The sequence below is a fragment of the Chelonia mydas genome, chromosome 4 (genome assembly GCF_015237465.2).
Source record: "Chelonia mydas isolate rCheMyd1 chromosome 4, rCheMyd1.pri.v2, whole genome shotgun sequence".
NCBI classification, from domain to species: Eukaryota; Metazoa; Chordata; order Testudines; family Cheloniidae; genus Chelonia; species Chelonia mydas.
Window position 1 is genome coordinate 80,071,606 of NC_057852.1, and position 22,537 is coordinate 80,094,142.

At 41.0% G+C, this 22,537-nt stretch overlaps 1 protein-coding gene across 2 annotated transcripts in view; it reads right to left on the minus strand.

Moving 5' to 3' along the window:
- ENPP6 (ectonucleotide pyrophosphatase/phosphodiesterase 6) overlaps positions 1 to 22,537 on the minus strand; it is a 77,365-nt gene that overhangs the window by 19,867 nt on the left and 34,961 nt on the right. For both annotated transcript variants that reach the window (XM_043546046.1, XM_027834168.3), the window contains 2 exons: positions 19,721 to 19,900; positions 7,273 to 7,384 (listed from right to left, as the gene is read on the minus strand). In XM_043546046.1, coding sequence (XP_043401981.1) covers positions 7,273 to 7,384; positions 19,721 to 19,900 — 292 coding nt within the window. The remainder of the gene's footprint in view (positions 1 to 7,272; positions 7,385 to 19,720; positions 19,901 to 22,537) is intronic.

Here is a 22,537-nt window from a genome sequence, read left to right on the forward strand (position 1 = left end):
AAATGTTCTCTGAGCTCATACTCTCCTCCCACACTGACAGAGCACAGACGAATGCGTGGAGGCAGACAATGTCAGAGTGCAGGAAAGCACAAAATGACCAGGAGGAGAGGTGGCGGGCTGAGGAGAATAAGTGGCGGGCTGAAGAGAGGGCTGAAGCTGAAAGGTGGCAGCAGCATGATGAGAGGAGGCAGGATTCAATGCTGAGGCTGCTGGAGGATCAAACTAATACGCACCAGCATATGGTTGAGCTGCAGGAAAGGCAGCTGGAGCACAGACTGCCGCTACAGCCCCTGTGTAACCAACCGCCCTCCTCCCCAAGTTCCATAGCCTCCTCACCCAGACGCCCAAGAACGCAGTGGGGGGGCCTCCGGCCATCCAGCCACTCCACCCCAGAGGATTGCCCAAGCAACAGAAGGCTGGCATTCAATAAGTTTTAAACTTTTAAAGTGCTGTGTGGCCTTGTCCATCCCTCCTCCACCACCCCTCCCGGGCTACCTTGGCAGTTATCCCCCTATTTGTGTGATGAATTAATAAAGAATACATGAATGTGAAGCAACAATGACTTTATTGCCTCTGCAAGTGGTGATTGAAGGGAGGATGGGAGGGTGGTTAGCTTACAGGGAAGTAGAGTCAACCAAGGGGCAGGGGGTTTCATCAAGTAGAAACAAACAGAACTTTCACACCGTAGGCTGGCCATTCATTAAATTGGTTTTCAAAGCTTCTCTGATGCGCACCGTGCCCTCCTGTGCTCTTCTAACCGCCCTGGTGTCTGGCTGCGCGTAACCAGCAGCCAGGCAATTTGCCTCAACCTCCCACCCCACCATAAACGTCTCCCTCTTACTCTCACAGATATTGTGGAGCGCACAGCAAGTAGTAATAACAGTAATAACAGTAATATTGGTTTCGCTGAGGTCTAACCGAGTCAGTAAACTGCGCCAGCGTGCTTTTAAATGTCCAAATGCACATTCTACCACCATGCTGCACTTGCTCAGCCTGTAGTTGAACAGCTCTTGACTACTGTCCAGGCTGCCTGTGTACGGCTTCATGAGCCATGGCATTAAGGGGTAGGCTGGGTCCCCAAGGATAACTATAGGCATTTCAACATCCCCAACGGTTATTTTCTGGTCTGGGAATAAAGTCCTTTCCTGCAGCTTTTGAAACAGTCCAGAGTTCCTGAAGATGCGAGCATCATGTACCTTTCCTGGCCATCCCACGTTGATGTTGGTGAAACTTCCCTTGTGATCCACCAGTGCTTGCAGCACTATTGAAAAGTACCCCTTGCGGTTTATGTACTTGCTGGCTTGGTGCTCCGGTGCCAAGATAGGGGTATGGGTTCCATAGAATCATAGAATATCAGGGTTGGAAGGGACCTCAGGAGGTCATCTAGTCCAACCCCCTGCTCAAAGCAGGACCAATCCCCAACTAAATCATCCCAGCCAGGGCTTTGTCAAGCTTGACCTTAAAAACTTCTAAGGAAGGAGATTCCACCACCTCCCTAGGTAACGCATTCCAGTGCTTTACCATCCTCCTAGTGAAAAAGTTTTTCCTAATATCCAACCTAAACATCCCCCACTGCAACTTGAGACCATTACTCCTTGTTCTGTCATCAGCTACCACTGAGAACAGTCTAGATCCTTCCTCTTTGGAACCCCCTTTCAGGTAGTTGAAAGCAGCTATCAAATCCCCCCCTCATTCTTCTCTTCCGCAGACTAAACAATCCCAGTTCCCTCAGCCTCTCCTCATAAGTCATGTGTTCCAGTCCTCTAATCATTTTTATTGCCCTCTGCTGGACTCTTTCCAATTTTTCCATATCCTTCTTGCAGTGTGGGGCCCAAAACTGGACACAGTACTCAAGATGAGGCCTCACCAATGTTGAATAGAGGGGAACGATCACGTCCCTCAATCTGCTGGCAATGCCCCTACATATACATCCCAAAATGCCATTGACCTTCTTGGCAACAAGGGCACACTGTTGACTCATATCCAGCTTCTCATTCACTGTAACCCCTAGGTCCTTTTCTTCAGAACTGCTGCTGAGCCATTCGGTCCCTAGTCTGTAGCGGTGCATGGGATTCTTCCATCCTAAGTGCAGGTCTCTGCACTTGTTGAACCTCATCAGGTTTCTTTTGGCCCAATCCTCTAATTTGTCTAGGACCCTCTGTATCCTATCCCTATCCTCCAGCGTATCTACCTCTCCTCCCAGTTTAGTGTCATCTCCAAACTTGCTGAGAGTGCAATCCACACCATCCTCCAGATCATTTATGAAGATATTGAACAAAACCGGCCTGAGGACCGACCCTTGGGGCACTCCACTTGCTACCGGCTGCCAACTAGACATGGAGCCATTGATCACTACCCATTGAGCCCGACAATCTAGCCAACTTTCTATCCACCTTATAGTCCATTCATCCAGCCCATACTACTTTAACTTGCTGGCAAAAATACTGTGGGAGACTGTGTCAAAAGCTTTGCTAAAGTCAAGGAACAACACGTCCACCGCTTTCCCCTCATCCACAGAGCCAGTTATCTCATCATAGAAGGCAATAAGATTAGTCAGGCATGACTTGCCCTTGGTGAATCCATGCTGACTGTTCCTGATCACTTTCCTCTCCTCCATCTATCGCCCCACCATAGTTAGGGAATCCCATTGCAGCAAAGCCATCCACTATGACCTGCACATTTCCCAGGGTCACTACCTTTGATATCAGCAGATCTTTGATTGCGTTGGCTACTTGCATCACAGCAGCCCCCACAGTAGATCTGCCAGCACCCAGGAGACATAAGGTGACAGTGAGCTGAGTGGGCTCCATGCTTGCCGTGGTATGGCGTCTGCACAGGTAACTCAGGAAAAAAGGTGCGAAATGATTGTCTGCCGTTGCTTTCACAGAGGGAGGGAAGGAGGGAGGGCCTGATGACATGTACCCAGAACCACCCGCGACAATGTTTTTTGCCCCATCAGGCATTGGGATCTCTACTCAGAATTCCAGTGGGCAGCGGAGACTGCGGGAACTGTGGGATAGCTACCCACAGTGCAATACTCCGGAAGTCAACGCTAGCCTCAGTACTGTGGAAGCACTCCGCTGATTTAGTGCACTTAATGCACTTAGAGCATTTAGTGTGGGGACAGACAGAATCGACTATCTAAAAATGATTTCTAAAAAACCGACTTCTATAAATTCAACCTAATTTCATAGTGTAGACATACCCTGAGGCAATCCAGCCTATCTCTGTTACTTATTCAGTACAAAACATTTTCTCACTCTTTGTCTACTCTAATTTAAAATATTTGAAGTGAAGGTGCCTTTATTTCATCCCTCTGGAGACAATCCACAGTTTAACAGATCTCATTGTTAACAATATTTCCCCACTATTCAGTTTAAATTAATTTTTCTTAAATTCATCTGATTACTTCTACTACAGGTGTACCTTTTGAACCTCTCTCTGAATAGTTCTCTTCTTTTTTGATGTTTACAGTCTTCAAATACTTTTATCTGAGGTGTGTTTTCTCTCCTCCCCCATTCCCAAATCATCATTTAGTTCTATATAAAAGCCGCATAGAATTTAAGTATTACTTATTCTTGATTGTATGAGATGAATGGACTTATTTAGACTGAGGTATGAAATTTCTTAGTAAAGGCTCAATCCTGTAGGATAAATGCTTAACTTCAAGCATGTGATTTTTATGGGACAAATCACATGCCTAAAGTTAAGCACATGCATAAGAGGTTTGCAGGATCCGAGCGGGAGTGGCCAGAACCTTACAAGACTCTTATAAGCTATCATTTTTTCCATAAAGAATGCTGAAAACAGCAGAATATATGGTATAATCAAGAAATACTTTACATTTTCAAAGCACTGCACAAACATGACCTTATCTTCATGACACCATTTTACAGATGGGGAAAATGAGACACAGATTTTGGCCTAACTTTTCAAATGTGTATATGTAAAATTTGGCTTCTAAATATGGACACGGGAGCTTAAAGTTGGGCATGTAGTTTTGAAAATGTTGGCTAAAGTGACTTTCTCAAGGGGCTTGATTCAAAGAAATGGGAAATCTTCCTGAAACAATCTTTCCTTTGACATCAACAGGAGTTGGACTGGGCCCAAAGCAAGTCAGTGGACACTCCAGATGTGAAATCTTGTTCCCACTGAAGTCAGTGACAAAAGTCAGTGACAAAACTCCCTTCAATGGATCCAGGATTTCACTACAAGATTAGACTCAGAAGTTCCTGTTTCCAGACCCAAGACTTATCCCTACACCATGCCAGCACTCATAAAAGGCCCTATCCTGCTTTCACTGAAATCAGTTCAGGTTTTGCTATTGACTTTAGTGAGAGCAGGTGCGGACCCAATACATTAACTTCTAATGACTGCCTCATAGCTAAAATGCACATTTGGGGGATTTTAATTTCAGGCTTTTCTAACTGCAGCTTCAAATATTAACCAACTGACAACCTGGTGTGTAACACTTGGCATTCTTGTCTTTATGTGGGAGGATGACCTTGCCACGGGCTGTTTTCCCACATGTAGTTCATTTCAGCCATAGGTTAGTTGGTTTAAAATGTATTTAGTGTGTGGAAAGGAGGCATTTTACAATTGAGAATGGATCTATTTATCTGCCTTTTACAGCGCCAAGAATCAGAAGCTCTCCTGGCCATGTGTAATAATAATAGAAATGACTAATGGCAGTGTCTTTTACCCTGAGATTGAGGGCACAAATTTACACATCTAAAAAAACTATATTTCATCTAGCACACATCTAGCACAACAGTACAGTAAAACAATCCATTGTTTCTTAAAGTAGTGAAAATGGATGATGGGGATAGAAAAAAGAAATGAGAGAGAAAATGAGGAATAAGGGGAAGATATTTTATAAATATTAATCCCCTCTTCTCTCCTTGCTTTCCCCTTCCTTCCCTATCCCCCTTTTCTGTAAGTAGCTGTCATATTAATACTTAAGACTAATTTTATTTTCTATCACTCCCAGTCTCCATCAATCTTCCTTGCTGTGTGTATGCAGATAGGTAGCAGCTACATGGATGCGGGTTTAAAGAAATGGAACTCAGTCCCTCCGGCTGAAGTTAAAGAGGGACTCGGAGAGGAACTTCTTGAAATGGAAATAGGAAATTAGAGGTGGTTGTAGCTCTCCAGGTCCAACTGTATCTGCAGTGTTTTGGCTCCTCACATGGCTGCAGGTGGTGTTTACTGTAGATATTAGAGTACCACCAGTTTGCTCTGTTAATTGAAATCACCATCTCTCTCCCCTGGTGAGCTGTGAAACTGACTCTCTCTCATATTCTTGCCCATTTTTTTTTTTAAACTGAAGGCACTTGTGTGTCTGAGGGAATGAGCAATGGAGATCTTTCCAGTGGGCTTCAGCTTTCCAAAAGAACAGCTTGAGGGACTAGATCTTTCATGGCTTAGTCATTACTTCATCAAACTTTAATAATGTTCAAAATCCATCAAGTCCAAGACTAGACTCTCTCCAAACCCTCTTACGCCCCTTGCTTCACAGAAACCAACCAGGAAGCAGCAAACATGCCTGCTCCCAGCCTGATACGCTATCCCTACAATGAGGATTTCAATGACCATTTTCAGTTCTTTCTCATCACTCAATAAGCTGAATGCTGATGATTAAGGAATTCTTAACAAATAAAGTCTAGCAGGTGAATTGCCTCACATCTGTCCGTCCATCCATCTATCCATCCCTCCATCCACCCAAAAATCACACGAACAGGGAAGCCATTTAATGTCAGGTTTCCAGTCACCTCATAAACCATATGAGTAAGAAGAAACCCTGCACTGAATTATTGGATTGATTCCTCAGCTGTGTGGCAGCAGTGCTCAGGATACCTGAAAGCCACAAAGGTGGTGCTCAGCTGCTTGTCTTATCTGAATGTGAAGGACACCTTTCATACCAGGCAAGACATTTTTCAGATACTTTATTTGCATATGTTCCACTCAAAGCAGGTTAAGTTTAAAATTTTGAATGTGGACTTAAGATTGACTTTCAGTGAAACTTAGGCTCCTATATCACTTAAGAACTTTTGAAAATTTAACCCAGTCCTACAACACTTTACTCAAGCAAATAATGTTTACACATGCAAGTAATCCCATTGATTTCAAAGGGCCTGTTTAGATGAGTAAGTACTATTAATGGTTTGCATGACTGGATTTTCAGTCCTCACTGAAGACTTGCACATTTGACAAGTTTAAAGGAATTTGATTTAGATACAACAAAGTTTTATATAGCTTGAAAATTGCAGTTGTGTAATGGGAGAAGTTTGTTTTCCTTAACTTTCAAAATGCACTCTGAAGTATGAGACTCCAGATTCTGCCTAAAAGGTAATTTTCATGATATACTTATGCAAGACTAAGGGGTGGTTTGGACCTGAGTTTCCTTTAGTTTTATATACAATAGCAAGTTTATACACACTCTTAAGATTTGGAAACTTATATTCAAGTTGAACACTGTTCCACACCCATTTTTTTGCAATGATAATCTTTCTAGACTTATACAGCAGTCTACAACATTTGAAAGGTAATGATACAACAATTCAAATGATATAATAGATTAAGTATTTAATAGGGTAAGTGTATCCTGGAAATGACTACATTATAGTTAAAACAGAAAGTTACTAATGAAGAGGTTTGGTGAATGGGGCCATGTTGGTCTTGAATACCCCAGATCTTACCTGGTTTTAAAAGCTAAGCAGGATTCTCCCTGATTAACATTTGATTGAGAAATGGCTGAACCAAAAGCTTGGATCTGAACAAACTTCCACTTGAGGTTGCTCAAATCCAGATCTGAATTGTATAGGTTGGGCCCATTTGTGTATGGAAAGTTTCTGTATATGGAATCTAGCATTCAGCTTCTAAATAGGTGGCCTGATTTAAATCTCAAAAGAGCTGAACATTCAATAACTCCGGTTGCCTTTAAATGATTAAAGTCTTTTTGCGGCTAAATGAGTTGATTCTATCAGTCTGATATATAAATGGATTGAGCCTCATTTCTCTACTAATAGCCAGGATATGGAAAATAATTGATCATTATGGCACATGCTTGCCATATCATAAGCAAGAAGAAAGTTATTGAAAATACATATTTTTCTGTGTCCATGGTATAACAGCAAAACCAAACTTGGCTTCATCAGGTCCTTCAAGATGGTCACTAATCCACAAGAAAGTGCCTTAAGGCAAAGCTATTGCTGCTCAAATACTAATGTTTGAGAAAATAAATACTGTGATGAAGAATTTTGGGTGACTTACCTCAATGACTCCAGAGCATCACTGACAGCATCAGAGAAATTGGAGTCTGTTGGGACACTGAAATATGGTCGACAAAAACTAGGTCTGACACCAAGGATTTCAACCTCGCAGCCTAAAAAGACAAGACAAATATTGTATGTTTTGTTTTTGATTATAAGCGACAAGCACTGGGGAGCATGGGAAGGTGAACGTTTCTTGTATTTCTGGCCATATCTGCTGGAGATTTTGAAGACTGTCAGAGCCAAAATGACATCTGTCATTCATTTCACATTCTTAATTAATGAAAGATGGCACAGCATTTGTATGTATGGAGAGTATTTGATGGAGGTCCTCTGGAATCCATTAATTTTATCCTTTTCCTCTTCTAAAAGGGCCATGTTGGTATGACCTTCCCTGATTCCTGTGTGGCATGTCTTCGCCATTTAGACCACCAAGTTGGCTCCTTTTGTAATAGTTTTCAAGAATACAATCACTTTCCTTCATTCCCAAGTATCCAATGTACCAGAGGTCTAGATTATTATTCCTAAAGTAGATTTTCCAATTAAACACAACACCTACCATAAAAATACCCTCCATAAAATATATTTTAACATATGAGACTGGAACTGAACTGTTAGATCTCATTCTTAGCGGTTCTTAGTAAAACAGTTTAAGTCAATTAATTCTCTTAGTAACCTGCAGCCTTTTCCTAGCAAAATACAATGTGTTTTGTGGCACAGCAACTTCTGGCAACATATCCTGCAGGAGAACATGGGCTTTTAACGCAGGAGAACAAGTTTTTTTACGTCTGATTACTGCACTAGTGGGTGACATTAATATTTATAACTGTATAGCTCAGCAACACAAAATTCATGCAATTTAGCTTTAAACACCCCAGGAACCCTCAAATCACAGTAATATACACTTCCTGGGATATTCCCAGGACAGAGAGAGAGAGAGAGAGATCTTTTACAAAATGGCTTCATGGCATAGAATCATAGGACTGGAAGGAACCTTGAGAGGTCATCTAGTCCAGTCCCCTGCACTCAGGCAGGACTAAGTATTATCTAGCCCATCCCTGACAGGTATTTGTCGAACCTGCTCTTAAGAATCTCCAATGATGGTGATTCCACAACCTCCCTAGGCAATTTATTCCAGTGCTTAACCACCCCGACAGTTTTTCCTAATGTCCAATCTAAACCTCCCTTGCTGGAATTTAAACCGATTGCTTCTTGTCCTAGCCTCAGAGGTTAAGAACAATTCTTCTCCCTCCTCCTTGTAACAACTGTTTCTGTACTTGACAACCGTTACCATGTCCCCTCTCAGTCTTCTCTTCTCCAGACTAATATGTAGTAAAATATTTTGAGGTGTTGCTAGGTCAACAAGAGAGATTTTTTTTTCTACCCTAAAGTGGTGTTATCAGCACTCTGAAACTGTCACAATTTGTGCCACTTTGCTAAACCTTTGGGATTAAAGAACTATGCTTTAAGGAATGCTGGGAGCTAGATTCTGTTGTAGGAGGAAATAAGGTTACACAACACCATAGATGCTGAGTTTTTAATCTGCCGGGGGGTGCTCCAACCAGGGCCCGCCCCCACTCCATCCCTTCCCCCAAGGCCCCACCCCACCCTGCCTTTTTTCCACTCCTGCTCCGCCCCCTCCCTGCCTCTTCCCTGCCCCGCCCTTTCCACACCCAGTCCTCCCCTGAGCAGACTGTGCCCTCACTCCTCCCTCCAGCACCTCTTGACACCGTGAAACAGCTGATCTGTAGCAGGCAGTAGGTGCTGGGAGGGAGAGGGAGGCACTGACTGGTGGGGCCTGCTGGTGGCCAGGAGGCACTGGGCAGATGGGGAGGCTCTGGTAGAGTGGCTGCTGATGGGTGCTCAGCACTCACCATTTTTTCCCCGGGGGTGCTCCAGCCACAGTGCACCCATGGAGTCAACACCTATGCACAGTGCTGTTTTATGTTGCTGTGATGCTGAGCCAGCGAGGGTTGTGTAACCAGCAGGCTATGTGACCTGAAAACAACCCTTAAGGATCCTTAATATTAGAAGAGTATTGAAATGGTAAAAAGGCCCATTCCTTATCGATCGATAGTAAAACCATATTAAATAGGTGAGAATCCTTGAAATGTAGGCCTGTATTGTTAGAGAATTAAGAATAGACACTATTTGTATTTGTCTGTGTTTATCTGTATCTTGTAGGTAAACTTGTAGGTGCTAATTATCTTATAAATACTAAACTTCTGTTCCTGTCTATACTATTTCATTACTGTGTTCTATTGATTCAAAAATCGAAATGGGATATTATTATTTAGATGGGACTTGAGGTGTAATAATATTATTGTCTTCATTCCTCTTTGAAATTTTTAGTAGACTACATGTGAACTGTTTTGTTAATTGCTTTATGCTAATGAATACAACAATATACATTACCTATTCTTCAGCCAAGGAAGCCCTGCTATGACCACAGCTTGTTTCAGCTGTAAAGGAAGTCAGGCCTGATCCTGTTTTATCTCAGATCCACTTAACTTTATCAGGGAAAATCTAAGTCGCAAGACTAAGGTCTCCAGATCTACTCTGGATTATCCCTGCAGATTGGTGAAATCTAATTATAGAATAAACCACCAGTTCTGGGGATCATCTGCCCTATTCTTTTCAGTTTGCCCTGGTTAAGCAATCTGAGTGTGGCCTCTCCAGCGACCACAGTCACAATTGCTTTAGAGGACTCTCAAAAAAAAGCCATTTGTCAGTTTTCTGCATCTCAACCTTGTTGAGCTCATATTGCCAACTCACAATGCAAGGAAAAATAAAAAATACCCAAATAAAGCAGGGCTATACTGACACATTGATGCTTCTCCATAGCTGCAGATATGAATCCTTTGGCATTGCGGCCCGCATACAAGTACATACAAGGTTGTTACAAGGAAGCGGGAGAAAAATTGTTCTCCTTTATCTCTGAGGATAGAACAAGAAGCAATGGCCTTAAATTGCAGCAAGGGAGGTTTAGGTTGGACATTAGGAAAAACCTTCTAACTGTCAGGGTGGTTAAGCACTGGAATAACTTGCTTAGGGAGGTTGTGGAATCTCCACCACTGGAGATTTTTAAGAACAGGTTAGACAAACACCTGTCAGGGATGGTCTAGATAATACTTAGTCCTGCCATGAGTGCAGGGGACTGGACTAGATGACCTCTTGAGGGCCCTTTCAGACCTATAATTCTATGATATTACTTCAAGATCAGTATACTGAATTTAATACTTTATTGACATATTGTGATCTATCTACTCAGGCCAAGATTTCCAAAAGTGGTTGCCTAAAGTTAGTCTCCTAAATTCTTATTTAAGTGCATATGTAAAGAAGCTGAAAAGTGCTGAGCCCCTAGCAGCTCCCACTGAACTCAAATGATATTGGTTAGTGCTCACATTTTGAAAATCAGGCAACTCATTTACATGCTTCAGTATGGATTTAGAAGCCTAGTTTTAAACAACCACTCTTGAAAAATTTGGCCTTAATCTAAGGCATTTCTGATGCACTCCTCACTGTAGTGTATTTATCACATGGAATCATGAACATTTCACTGACCCATATGAGTTGAATGCATGGCCATCAACCAAGTAAATGTGCTGTGTGGCCACCATATGCCTCATTGTACACTTATTTAGAATTGATGAGTGGCATAATCCATACAACTGGCTGTAGATTCAACCTCTGTTTTAAATAGCCTTCTATAGCACTAGCACAGAGATGTGCTGCAGGAAGTCTGGGTAGTCAATCAAGCTGGACAAAATTTTTTGACTGAAACATTTTTTCAGCAAAAAAATGCAGATCAGTGACCCCAAAATCTTTTCCAAGTTCATGTTAGTTTTGCCAAATTAATCCTCTTGAACCTCCCCCACTCCCTCCCAGGCCCCCAAAAAACACACACATTTTCGTTAGACATTTTGTAAATGAAACACTTTGATTTTTTTTTTCTGTTTAAAACTACTTTTTTGGTTCACAATTTCCTAGAATTTAATGTAAACCATTCAAGATGGCTACAAATGCTCAAAATCTAAGTAGAACTTTGTTCTTTCCCCAGTTCTTTGAAATTGCCAAGCAAGCAAAAAAATCAGTATTTGCCCGGCTGTCATAGTAAGTCCCTGCTGCTGTTTGGCCCTGTGTTACTTAGGTGGTTTTAAGGCTGCTGGCCTATAGTAAATAGAGTAATTAAAAGTTTGGCTTAGCAGTCTACACACTTCCAAGACGAGGGCTGAATCCCTTTACTCTTTACTAGCAAGAGCTTTTTTCTCCATTTTTGTCTATTCTACCTGTAACTGGATTTAATTTATACATAAATATTGGGCCCATAATACAGCCACTAAGCATATTCACATAGCAATTAAAATACTGAACGCTACATGTAACTGAGATTAACAGTGAACAGCCCCCATTATTATCCATACCAAAACATTAATAGAAGACACCCAACACCTACCTAACCCAACCTCAAGCAAATGCTTGAGCAAACAAGGGAGTCTCACCTCATGCACTGAAGGCTGACAAACTTGAACTCTGGCTCACCAAGGGACAGAATGAATTCTAGAGCTCACAGTGCTTCACTGAAAGCTTCTTGCCTCCAGTAGATACTGGCAGAAGAGCACTGGGCTGCAGCTGATCTCAAATATCATGATGGAGCATAGCATCTCTCTATGTTTGGGCATGTGTTATTAGTGTTATACAGAGACAGGCCTGAATTGGAACTTTTGATCCAACTTCTCCTCTGCACCTTGCATTTAGGAGAAGTCTGGATCCAAATCCAGACCAGAATTTTATGGTTTGGCCCTATCTCTGTAATGAGCCTGATCTACAACTACAGATCCAAACAGGCTCAAATTTGGGTCAGATATACTTCTGAGTGTTTTAAGTAGGATGACTAATTATGCATAAAAATATAATCAATTTGATTAATTTAGCCTCTTTTTCTGTTCACATATTGTCTTCAGGCAGGTTGCAGTTTTCTCAAATGTAGTTTTTCAGAGTTATTTTCTAAACTTTTGTTTATAGTATTAACCTCCTTGGGCTGAGGGTAACTTAGTTGCTCAGATATCTCTCTCTCTTAGCTGTTTCTAGACTGCCAAGTGATCAGCATGATATGGTAGTTACAGATAGAAATAATTTCTGGTACTACTTCTTGGTCTGTATGTGGGCAGTTCATTGAGAGTATGAAATATTTGAAATTCAGGCTTCTTCGATGAGACACCAAACTCACATGATATGTATTTATTCCCTCTTTCTTGAACATAATTTAAAATCAGGCTTCTTCTTACAAAATCATAATTTTCTTGCTATGAACATTCAGTAATAATTACTTAAAATTCACTGTGTCAGCGATCATAACTCCTGGTAAATTTGTTCACTATATCATCAATGAAAAGCAAACATAAGACGTGTGCAAAACTAGGTAAAGTGAATGTGTTTTAAAATTCAACTGATTGTGAAAAAATGTTTTTGCATTGTATGCACAGCTCTAATTTCAGATATTTTTGTTGCACCATTTTGCACAGCACTGACCTACTGTTTTAAAATACTAAACTTCTGGGATTGGGGCAGGAATGAGGACCCCTTTCACAATGATATAGATTCCGTTCTGCATCTTTCTTTATTTGACACAGAAACTTGAACCTCTGTCATTTCTAACTTGAATTTCTAAATATTTATTTAACAGTTGAGTGTTAAGTGTCATAACACAAAGTTCTGAAAACATTCCAGGCCTGCACAAAGGTCTGGAAAATATCTTATTTAAATGGAAAATGGTGTTTTTGTTTTGGTTTTTCTCTTTTTCACATTTAAAATAGAGGCCTCTATACTTCACTTAAAGCAAACCTGGCTATATAGTCGAAAAATTGGGCAGCTACAGGGTTATTGGTTAAAGTCCACCTCATAACTCACTGAGAAAAGAAGAAAGAGAACTTTAATCCTTTTACTACCATGTTTCTGTTACAGCTAAAATGCAATAACAATCCTCCGAAGCCCCATGGAACTGGAACATCAGTGCTTCAAAGTGAATTAGTGAGTACATAGGGCCATACATTTCACTTCAGATACAGTACAATTTGCTGTACATTACTTAGCAGCAAACCGTTTAAAGGATAACTGATATTTCACCCATGGATAAAGACTGTGAGAACGGAAACTGCTTAATAAATTGTTTGCTCATCCCTGAAACAGGCCTCTTTGTGCAGTGATTAGGAAGGAGCAAATGTTCCATAAAACCAAATGCTTAGAACACTGATGTTTTAACACAGACAGCAATTAGGAACCCTATTGGTGGGGATACTTTTGCTTTTATGTTTCCACTCAGATAAACGCCGCCTGCATTTTAGCTTTGTTATTTTTTGCATCCTCACAGATAAAGTGATAGATAATTATTCACAACAGAGGCCTTTCCTGCTTTCTATGTTCTTAATTACTAACTTTTTAGATTAGCTTCTCTTGAACACCGAACTTCATACATAACTTCAGCATCCTCCCTTTCATATTTCCATATGTTTTAGACCCCAAATTCATGTCTCAAAACAGTCTGATTCTTATGAGGCAAGTGTAGTCCCACTTGTTAGCTAGATGGCACTTGTTTTGTATGTGAATGTCTGTTTGGATTAATCTTTATTAGTGATCAGAAGGCAAATTGTACGTCCCAGCACCAAGCACAATGAATCTGGCCTACTTCTCTGTGACTGTTAGAGCATCCCAAATTCTTCCTGATGAGAACCTGCAACAAATTTCCAAGTTGTCCCATATTATACCCGAACAAAAATCAAATGTTGGGAGGTCACATAATCCTGAGTGTAAAAATTGTATGGAACATGCACCCTTAATAGTTTTATACCATCACTTCTGCTTTGCCGCCTTTCTGTATCTGTCTGTCCCGACCCTTCTTTCTTCTTTCTGGATAATTCACCTTACGGAAAAATCTTGTAGAAATTAATAGAATTAATTAATTAATTAATACCTTTTTAATAGGGCTGTCTATTAATCTCAGTTAACTCATACAATTAACTCAACAAAATTAATCGCAATTAAAAAAACTAATCATGTTGTTAAACAATAGTATACTAATTGAAATTGATTAAATAATTTTGAATGTTTTTCTACATTTTCAAATATATGGATTTCATTTACAACACAGAACACAGTGTCCAGTGCTCACTTTATATTATTTTTTATTACAAATGTTTGCACTGTAAAAATGATAGACAAAAGGAATAGTATTTTTCAATTCACCTCATACAAGTACAGTAGTGCAATCTCTTTATTGTGATAGCGTAATTTACAAATGTAGATTTTTTCTGTTATTTAACTGCACTCAAAACCAAAACAATGTCAAACTTTAGAGCCTACAAGTCCACTCAGTCCCACTTCTTGTTCAGCCAATCGCTAAGACAAACAAGTTTGTTTACATTTGTTGGGGATACTGGGCACTACACTAGGTAACTCAGGAGGGTGGAAGACCACGAGTGTCGAGGAAGCCCTCCTGCTCTAGGCCCAGATAAACCAAGGCCCCTTTGCTCCTTGAACCCTCTGTGATCCTGCATAACTCTGAGGAAGCTAGCACACAAACAGACAGGTTTGCACACGGCTCGCCAGCCAAGGCCAGCTTCGGCCTGGAAAACAGATAGATAAGGCAGAAATGTTTAGCAAAAACCAGTAACAAATAGGACCATATAAGGCAAGGCTCGGGCAATGCTACTGAGGAAAAACACAACTGGCTGCTTTAGCTGATTGGCTACAGTATTGTACGGGGCAACAGGTAATTGGTTGCATAAGCTTGTGTAGCGAAGTAGGCAAAGGTATAAAATGTATACTGGAATCTGCTGCACTGCTGCAGGATTTGAGACAGCTCAGTCTCCCTGCGCCCTGTTTGGAGCTCCAAATAAATCTCTCTGCTTCTCCGCTCCGTTGTGGTCATTGGCGCGACGTACACCGGGCAACGAACCCAGCTGTTGCTTGTCTCGGGAACTCTGTGCCAGCAACACATTTACGGGAGATACTGCTGCCGCCTCCTTATTTACAATGTCACCTGAAAGCGAGAACAGGCGTTCGCATGGCACTTTTGTAGCCAGCCTTGTAAGGTATTTACATGCCAGATATGCTAAACATTTGTATGCCCCTTCCATGCTTCGGCCACCGTTCCAGAGAACATGCTTCCATGCTGATGATGCTTGTTTAAAAAAAAAATGTGTTAATTAAATTTGTGACTGAACTCCTGGAGGGAGAACTGTATGTCTCCTGTTCTGTTTTACCCTCCTTCTGCCATATATTTCATGTTATAGCAATCTTGGATGATGACCCAGCACATGTTCATTTTAAGAACGCTTTCACAGCAGATTTGACAAAATGAAAAGAAGGTACCAATGTGAGATTTCTAAAAATAGCTATAGCACTTGACCCAAGGTTTAAGAATCTGAAGTGCCTGCCAAAATCTGAGAGGGACAAGGTTTGGAGCATGCTTTCAGAAGTCTTAAAAGAGCAACACTCAGATGCAGAAACTATAGAATCTGAACCACCAAAAAAGAAAATCAACTTTCTGCTGGTGGCATCTGACTTAGATGATCAAGGATGCAAGTAGGGTGGTACCCTCCAGTATGCAGTACCAGCAAGAGATTTTTAGCGGGTATGGGGTACCAGAAAGGCTTGGGGCTAGCCACCCCCTCTGGAAGAGGGGAAGGGCCTGCACACTGCTCCTTAAAGGAGCAGAACACGGCTAGGAAGAACATTCATTCTTTATATGGCTTTATCCGCACAATATATTGCTAACAAGCTTAAACAAAGGCTTGTTTAAGTTTGTTAGCATATGCATTGTGCTGTTACATTGGTCAGGAGTCCTCAAGTGGTGGGGACAAAAGGTGTTTAAACATTGTTTTTGATTCTGTTTCTCCCCATGGGTCTGAATTATCCATGATATCCATACTGCATTACATCAAGTCCAAATCATTATTGGAATGCCTCTGCTTGCACTGACCAGACGATGTTTGGATTCTATCAGCCCAGTTCTGATGGAAATCAGCTGTTGTCCCCAGTCTGCACAGAATTCTTCTTTGCAGTCAAACTAGTCTAACGTGCATTTTGTTAACTGGAAGTGGAGCAGCAAAAAAAGAAAACAAATGCCTCATTTTCCAGCTTTGTGTGTGAGAGAATTATAAGTGAAGATTATAATACCGGACACTGACAACCTTAAACCAGCCAGCTGCCTCAGGAATCTGCCAAGAACTTTGCTGAAAATATGTTCTTCATCTTAGCAGTGGAGCTAAGACTTATCACACATCTGCCCACTTTTATTCAAATGAAGCTCCTTCTGATCTGACAGCTCAGGCATTGTTAGTTTCATCCAGAACAATTTACAAACTTGGAACCTAATCCTGTAAACCCTTAATCATTTGATCAATCCCACTGAAGACAATGGGACTGTCTGCATGACTATGGACCACTTTTGTGGGCTGGTAAAAGTTTCAAGAGTCTGTTCCTATAAAGGAAGTTGAATCCCCCATTGAAATGCAATGTTTGGGTGCAATATTATAAAGTAGTTTAGGATACAGTTCTATTTAAAATTTGTTTTTTAATAATTCATAAGTATGCTGAAATGGCTCCTCATCCAACTCCCATATTCCATATAAACAGACTGAATACTACATATTTTGGGGGAAAGTGAATAGACAAGCAGGTTGATGTTTATATACACAAAGGGGGGTATCAGAGGGGATGGGGAGAGTGTGGGGGCCCTAGGCTGGGGGTGTGGAGGGGAGGAGTCACATGGAGGGTCACATGGGGAGGTCACGTGCCCCGCCGTATGTCCCTCCCATGCATGCAGTACCGGCAAGAAATGATTTTTACTTGCACCACTGCAGATGATGAAAATGAACATGTGTTGGTCCACAGTGCTTTGGATCATTATTGAGCAGAAACTGTCCTAGGCATCATGTCCTCTGGAATGGTAGTTGAAGCATGAAGGGACATATGAATCTTTAGCGCATCTGGCACCTAAATATCTTGCGACACCGGCTACAACAATGCCATGTGAATGCCCGTTCTCACTTTCAGGTGACCTTGTAAACAAGAAGCAGGCAGCATTATCTCCTGTAAATGTAACCAAACTTGTCTGTCTGAGCGATTGGCTGAAGTAGGACTGAGTGGACTTGTAGGCTCTAAAGTTTGACGTGTTTTATTTTTGAGTGCAATTATTTTTTGTACATAATTCTACATTTGTAAGTTTATCTTTCATGATAAAGAAGCACTACAGTACCAGTATTAGGTAAATTGAAAAATACTATTTCTTTTGTTTTTTACAGTGCAAATATTTGTAAAGAAAAATAATAATATAAAGTGAGCACTGTACACTTTGTATTCTATGTTGTAGTTGAAATCAATATATTAGAAAATGTAGAAAACATCCAAAAATCTTAAAAGAAATGGTATTCTATTATTGCTTAACAATGCGATTAATCGTGATTAATTTTTTAATTGCACGATTAATCGTGATTAATTTTTTTAATTGCTTGGCAGCCCTAATTTTTAATGTTAACAGCTCCATAGAATTTAAAAGAGCATTCTATACCCTGCTAAGGAATTCTATAAAATGGTTCAAAAAATCTCATTCTTTATTATATTCTATTGTAATTGGACTGAATTCTATAGAACCCTATTACTTTTCTATAGAATCCTATTAGCTGAAGGGTCACCTTGTCCCCCTCCATTAAAGCAGATGTTTCCATTGGGACTATTCATATGCTTACAATTAAGCATCTGTTTAAGTGCTTTGCCGTAATAACTCCAGCTAAGATGCCTGCTGTAAGGGCTATAGATAATGGAAATATGGCAATCCTAATCTGAGAGTGAAATCCTGGCACTACTGAAGTCAATGGCAAAACTCCCCATGATTTCAATAGGGACAGGTTTTCACTCACAGTACCTAGCAGCAGGTGCCACAGGTAATACACATCAGTAGATGCACTAACAACTCTCCAGCAGGCAGCATGATCAATGGAAACAAGTAGGTATATGCCAAAATCCATTAGTTTTCTGCTGGGCACACTATATATGTCCCCCATACCCATCTCTTCCTCAGAGAACTTTACTCAAAAACAACCACGCGCTCACCATAGAGTGAAAGAGATGGTAGAGGTCTCCCTTAGGGAAAAGTCCTGTGGTATGCAATAGCAAATGATAGGATTTCTATAGGGTTTTTAACCTTCCTATAGAATTTAAGAGAGTTATATCCATGCTATAAAATTCTATAGGAGGTTTAAAAAAATAAAAGCCTTTAAAAATTATTAAATTCTATAGGTTTTAGAGCAATTTCTATCAATGACTATTACATTTCTACAGAAGCTTATTGGTTTCATATCTGTTAAATTCCACAGTGCATTTCCATAAAAATAGGCTTTGGTTTTGGGTGCTCAGAAAGTAGGCACTCTGCTGGTAGCAAATATTTGTGTAATTGGGCCCATGGAGCAATGTTTCAATACAAAGTTTCCTGCTTTATTCAGTAACATAGCAATGATTTGGCTAATTTCTCTGACTGTAAGCGTGTGGAACATAAACCATCTTGTGTCGCCATTTCTGTCTGTTCCTGTGAGCTGTTGTCCTTTCTCTTGAATGTTGTTATGCAGCATTGTGCTAGGAGGACGTGACTGGGCACATGTGTGGTGTAAGGGAATGAGATGAAGTGGCAGGGAGCCTGAACAAGTGGGTCAGCTTCTTCTGCTGTGCCCACCGATACTGGAGATTTCCAACTCTGTGATTCTGATGCGTGACCCTCTAGTCAATTATATGTATATAAAAGTATGTTAATGCAATGCTTGGACTACAATGTTAAAATGACAAAAAGTCAAGAAGTGAAAAGCTAAGTTCCTTGCATATGTGTATTTGTAACTTGTCCATGGTGCATATATGTAACATTTCCATCTGATAGAGATGATGTTTGCAGTGGTGTTGTAGCTGTGTTGGTCCCAGGATATGAGACACACAATGTGGGGGAGGTAATATCTTTTATTAGACCAACTTCCGTTGGGGGAAGAGACAAGCTTTTGAGCTTCACAGCGCTCTTCTTCAGGTCTGGAAAAGATAACCTGAGTGTCAATGCTGGGAAACCATGAAAAGTGCTTGTTCTTACTCTATACACCACATGTGTTTCTTAGCCAGACTGAGCATTTCCTATTAAAAGTAAAGGTTCAGTTATTGCCTGTCATTTTTGTAAGCTAAAGCTTTAATAAATAGTTATTTTAATATAATCTTTAGCATGTGCATATTTCAATCAAAATTTTTAAAAAATTAAATAGAATTGCCATGTGTGAGTGTTAAAAAACATACTTGCAATTGTTGTTTCTATTTCATACGTGCAAGGTATTCGAGAATCATCCTACATAGCTGTCCATAATTTTTAAACATGCAACATTAGATGGTGGTTTTGAGGAACTGCATTTAGAGATACTAACCAGGCCAGTAATACATATTAACTTTCTTCTTTGCTTTCGTCATGGTGACCCACAAAGGCTCCGATCCATTCCACCAAAGAGGTAACAGGCTCTCTCTATTCACACCAATGTCAAAAGATGTATTTGTACTTGGGTCCCACATGTAGTTTCCTGTCATCTGATGGACTTCACAGTGGCGACCTAAAAAGGAAAAGAGTGTGTTTAGCTTCCACTCTTAGCACTTATCTGCCACTTTCTATTTCCAAAGTACTGGTAAAACAATAGCTAATGAATCCTCACAATGCCCTGGTGAATTAGGCAAGATAATAATTATTCTTCCCATTTTACAGATGGGTAAATCGAGGCAGAGAGGTTAAAACTCTTGACAATGGTGGCTTCTAATGCTGGGTGCCTCAGTTTTTGGGTCTCTAACATTTATACACATAGGGCCTGGTCTTTCAGAGATACTGTGAACCAGCAGCTCCCTTTGACCTTATTTGGAGCTATGGATATTCAACCTTTCTGAAAATCTAATCCTAGTGATCAGGGACACTGAGGCCCCTTTACATTGAGGGCCCTTTACATTTACCCATTTTAAGGCTCCCTTACACTGCCAGAACGGTGTAAAGGGGCCTAAGTATAAATGAGAATGAGGTTCTACAGTTGGGCACATTAAGTCGAGGCATCCACAATTAGAAGCCAGTTTAAAAATATCTGGCCCCATGACCTACCTAAGGCAACATGGTCAGTCAGCAGCGGAGCCAGGATTAAAACTCAAGAGCTTTCTTCCAGTTGGGATTGACTCCAATCCCAAACTCAGCCCTCTAAACCATGGTACCCCACTCCTGGATCATCTCTGTCCTCATGCCTATAATGTACCCCCTGCACTACTTAGCCCAGACAAACCACTCACTGTGGCTTTAGCAAACATGGATGCCAGATGTTTGACTAGTTTGAGTCCTTCTGAAGTTGAGACCTCTGCCAAGTCTGAGACCTTTTTAAAGGCAGTCCAAATCCCCCAGAATGCAAGGTGAAGGCAGTGAAGCGGTTTGCGAACTGCAGATCATTAAAGTATTATTTAAAAAATAAAAATAAACAAAGGGCAGTTTGTGGAAAATTATATTTTCCCTGTGTTTGCTCTTGTGTGCAGCATCAGTGACATTCTCTCCAGTACAATATTTAAAACATCATGGTTTGTTCAACTGTTTAGAATAAGGTCTACAGCTGGAAAAACAAAAAAGACAGCCTCAGGTCTGGTCTACGCTGGGGGGGGGGGAGGGAGAATCGATCTAAGATACTCAACTTCAGCTATGAGAATAGTGTAGCTGAAGTCAACGTATCTTAGATTGACTTAGAATCACTTACTTCGCATCCTTGCAGCGCGGGATCAATGGCCGCCGCTCCCCCGTCAACTCTGCTTCCACCTCTTGCCCTGGTGGAGTTCCGGAGTCGACAGCAGAGCGATCGGGGATCAATTTATTGCGTCTACACTAGACACGATAAATCGATCTCCGATAGATCGATCACTACCCGCCAATCCGGCGGGTAGTGTAGACGTGGCCTCAGTGACAGTAAGAAGAAAGGCTTCAAGTTTGGTATTTATTCTCCAATACAGGGCTGCATTCTGCCACCCTTACTCAGCCTGAGTATTGCCTTGCTATACAAACAGCTCTGATAAGCTCACTGGGACTACTCTGGTAGCAAGGTACTAGTCAGCGTGCACAAAGATAGCAGAATCAGAACCATTATTATATATTCCATAAGAGTAAATAGTGCTTTACCAACATAGGGGAAGAATGGGTCCCGGCCTTGGCTCAAAAGCAATCTAATTGAGAGAGAGAGAGAGAGAGAGAGAGAGATAATATGATACAGACCATAGGTGCTGGAACTAGGAGTGCTGGGGGAGCTGCTGCACCCTCTGGCTTGAAGTAGTTTCCATCATATTCAGGGTTTACAGTTTGGTTCAATGGCTTTTAGCACCCCCACTGTACAAATTGCTCCAGCACCCTAATATAGACATACGAATAGGCACGGTGAGCCCTGAAAAGGGGAAAGAGTGGGAGCCACATATTTACAGGAGTCTCAGTCCAGCTTTCTGTCTTCCTAGCCACAATCTTAGAGGTCATTTTGAAAAATCTGGCACCTGAAGACTAACTGGAAGAAGTGAGTTTTAAGAAAGAATTTGAGGGAGATTGCTTGGTGTGTGGTTGGCCAGAGGCTGTTTTGATGTTAAGAATAGTTTTTTGGTTCCTGGGAGATTTTTCAATGTCCGTGTTTATCTACAGATAATGTTTGAGTTTACACTTCTCTTGTGTCTTGCAAAGTTACCCTTTGCAGCAATACTGAATGAGACTCTTAACACCTATTGACAGTAATATGTAATTTTTCCATTATTAATTATATTGACACCTCAGTTGATGCCAGCACTGATATTAAAAATAAATCATGTTTACTGCATATATAATTCTCTACTTAGACCTAAATTGTAGCCACACCAAGGTCAAAGGAGCATATGAAATACTGGTGTTAAATCTGTACAGAGCGATACAGTTACATAGGACCCTTATGAATGTGGCTTACACTTCAGTGGAATGATGTCATGGAGCCTGCACTTCTGTTTGTCCTACACATCTCTCCTGTATTTGCTGGGTGTTTGTAATATTTGCGCATGGAGGAGACTCATAGATATTAAAGTCAGAAGGGACCATTATGATCATCTAGTCTGACCTCCTGCACAATGCAGGCCACAGAATCTCACCCACCCACTCCAGCAAGTAACCCGTGCCCCATGCTACAGAGGAAAGTGAAAACCCCCCAGCGCCTCTTCCAATCTGCCCT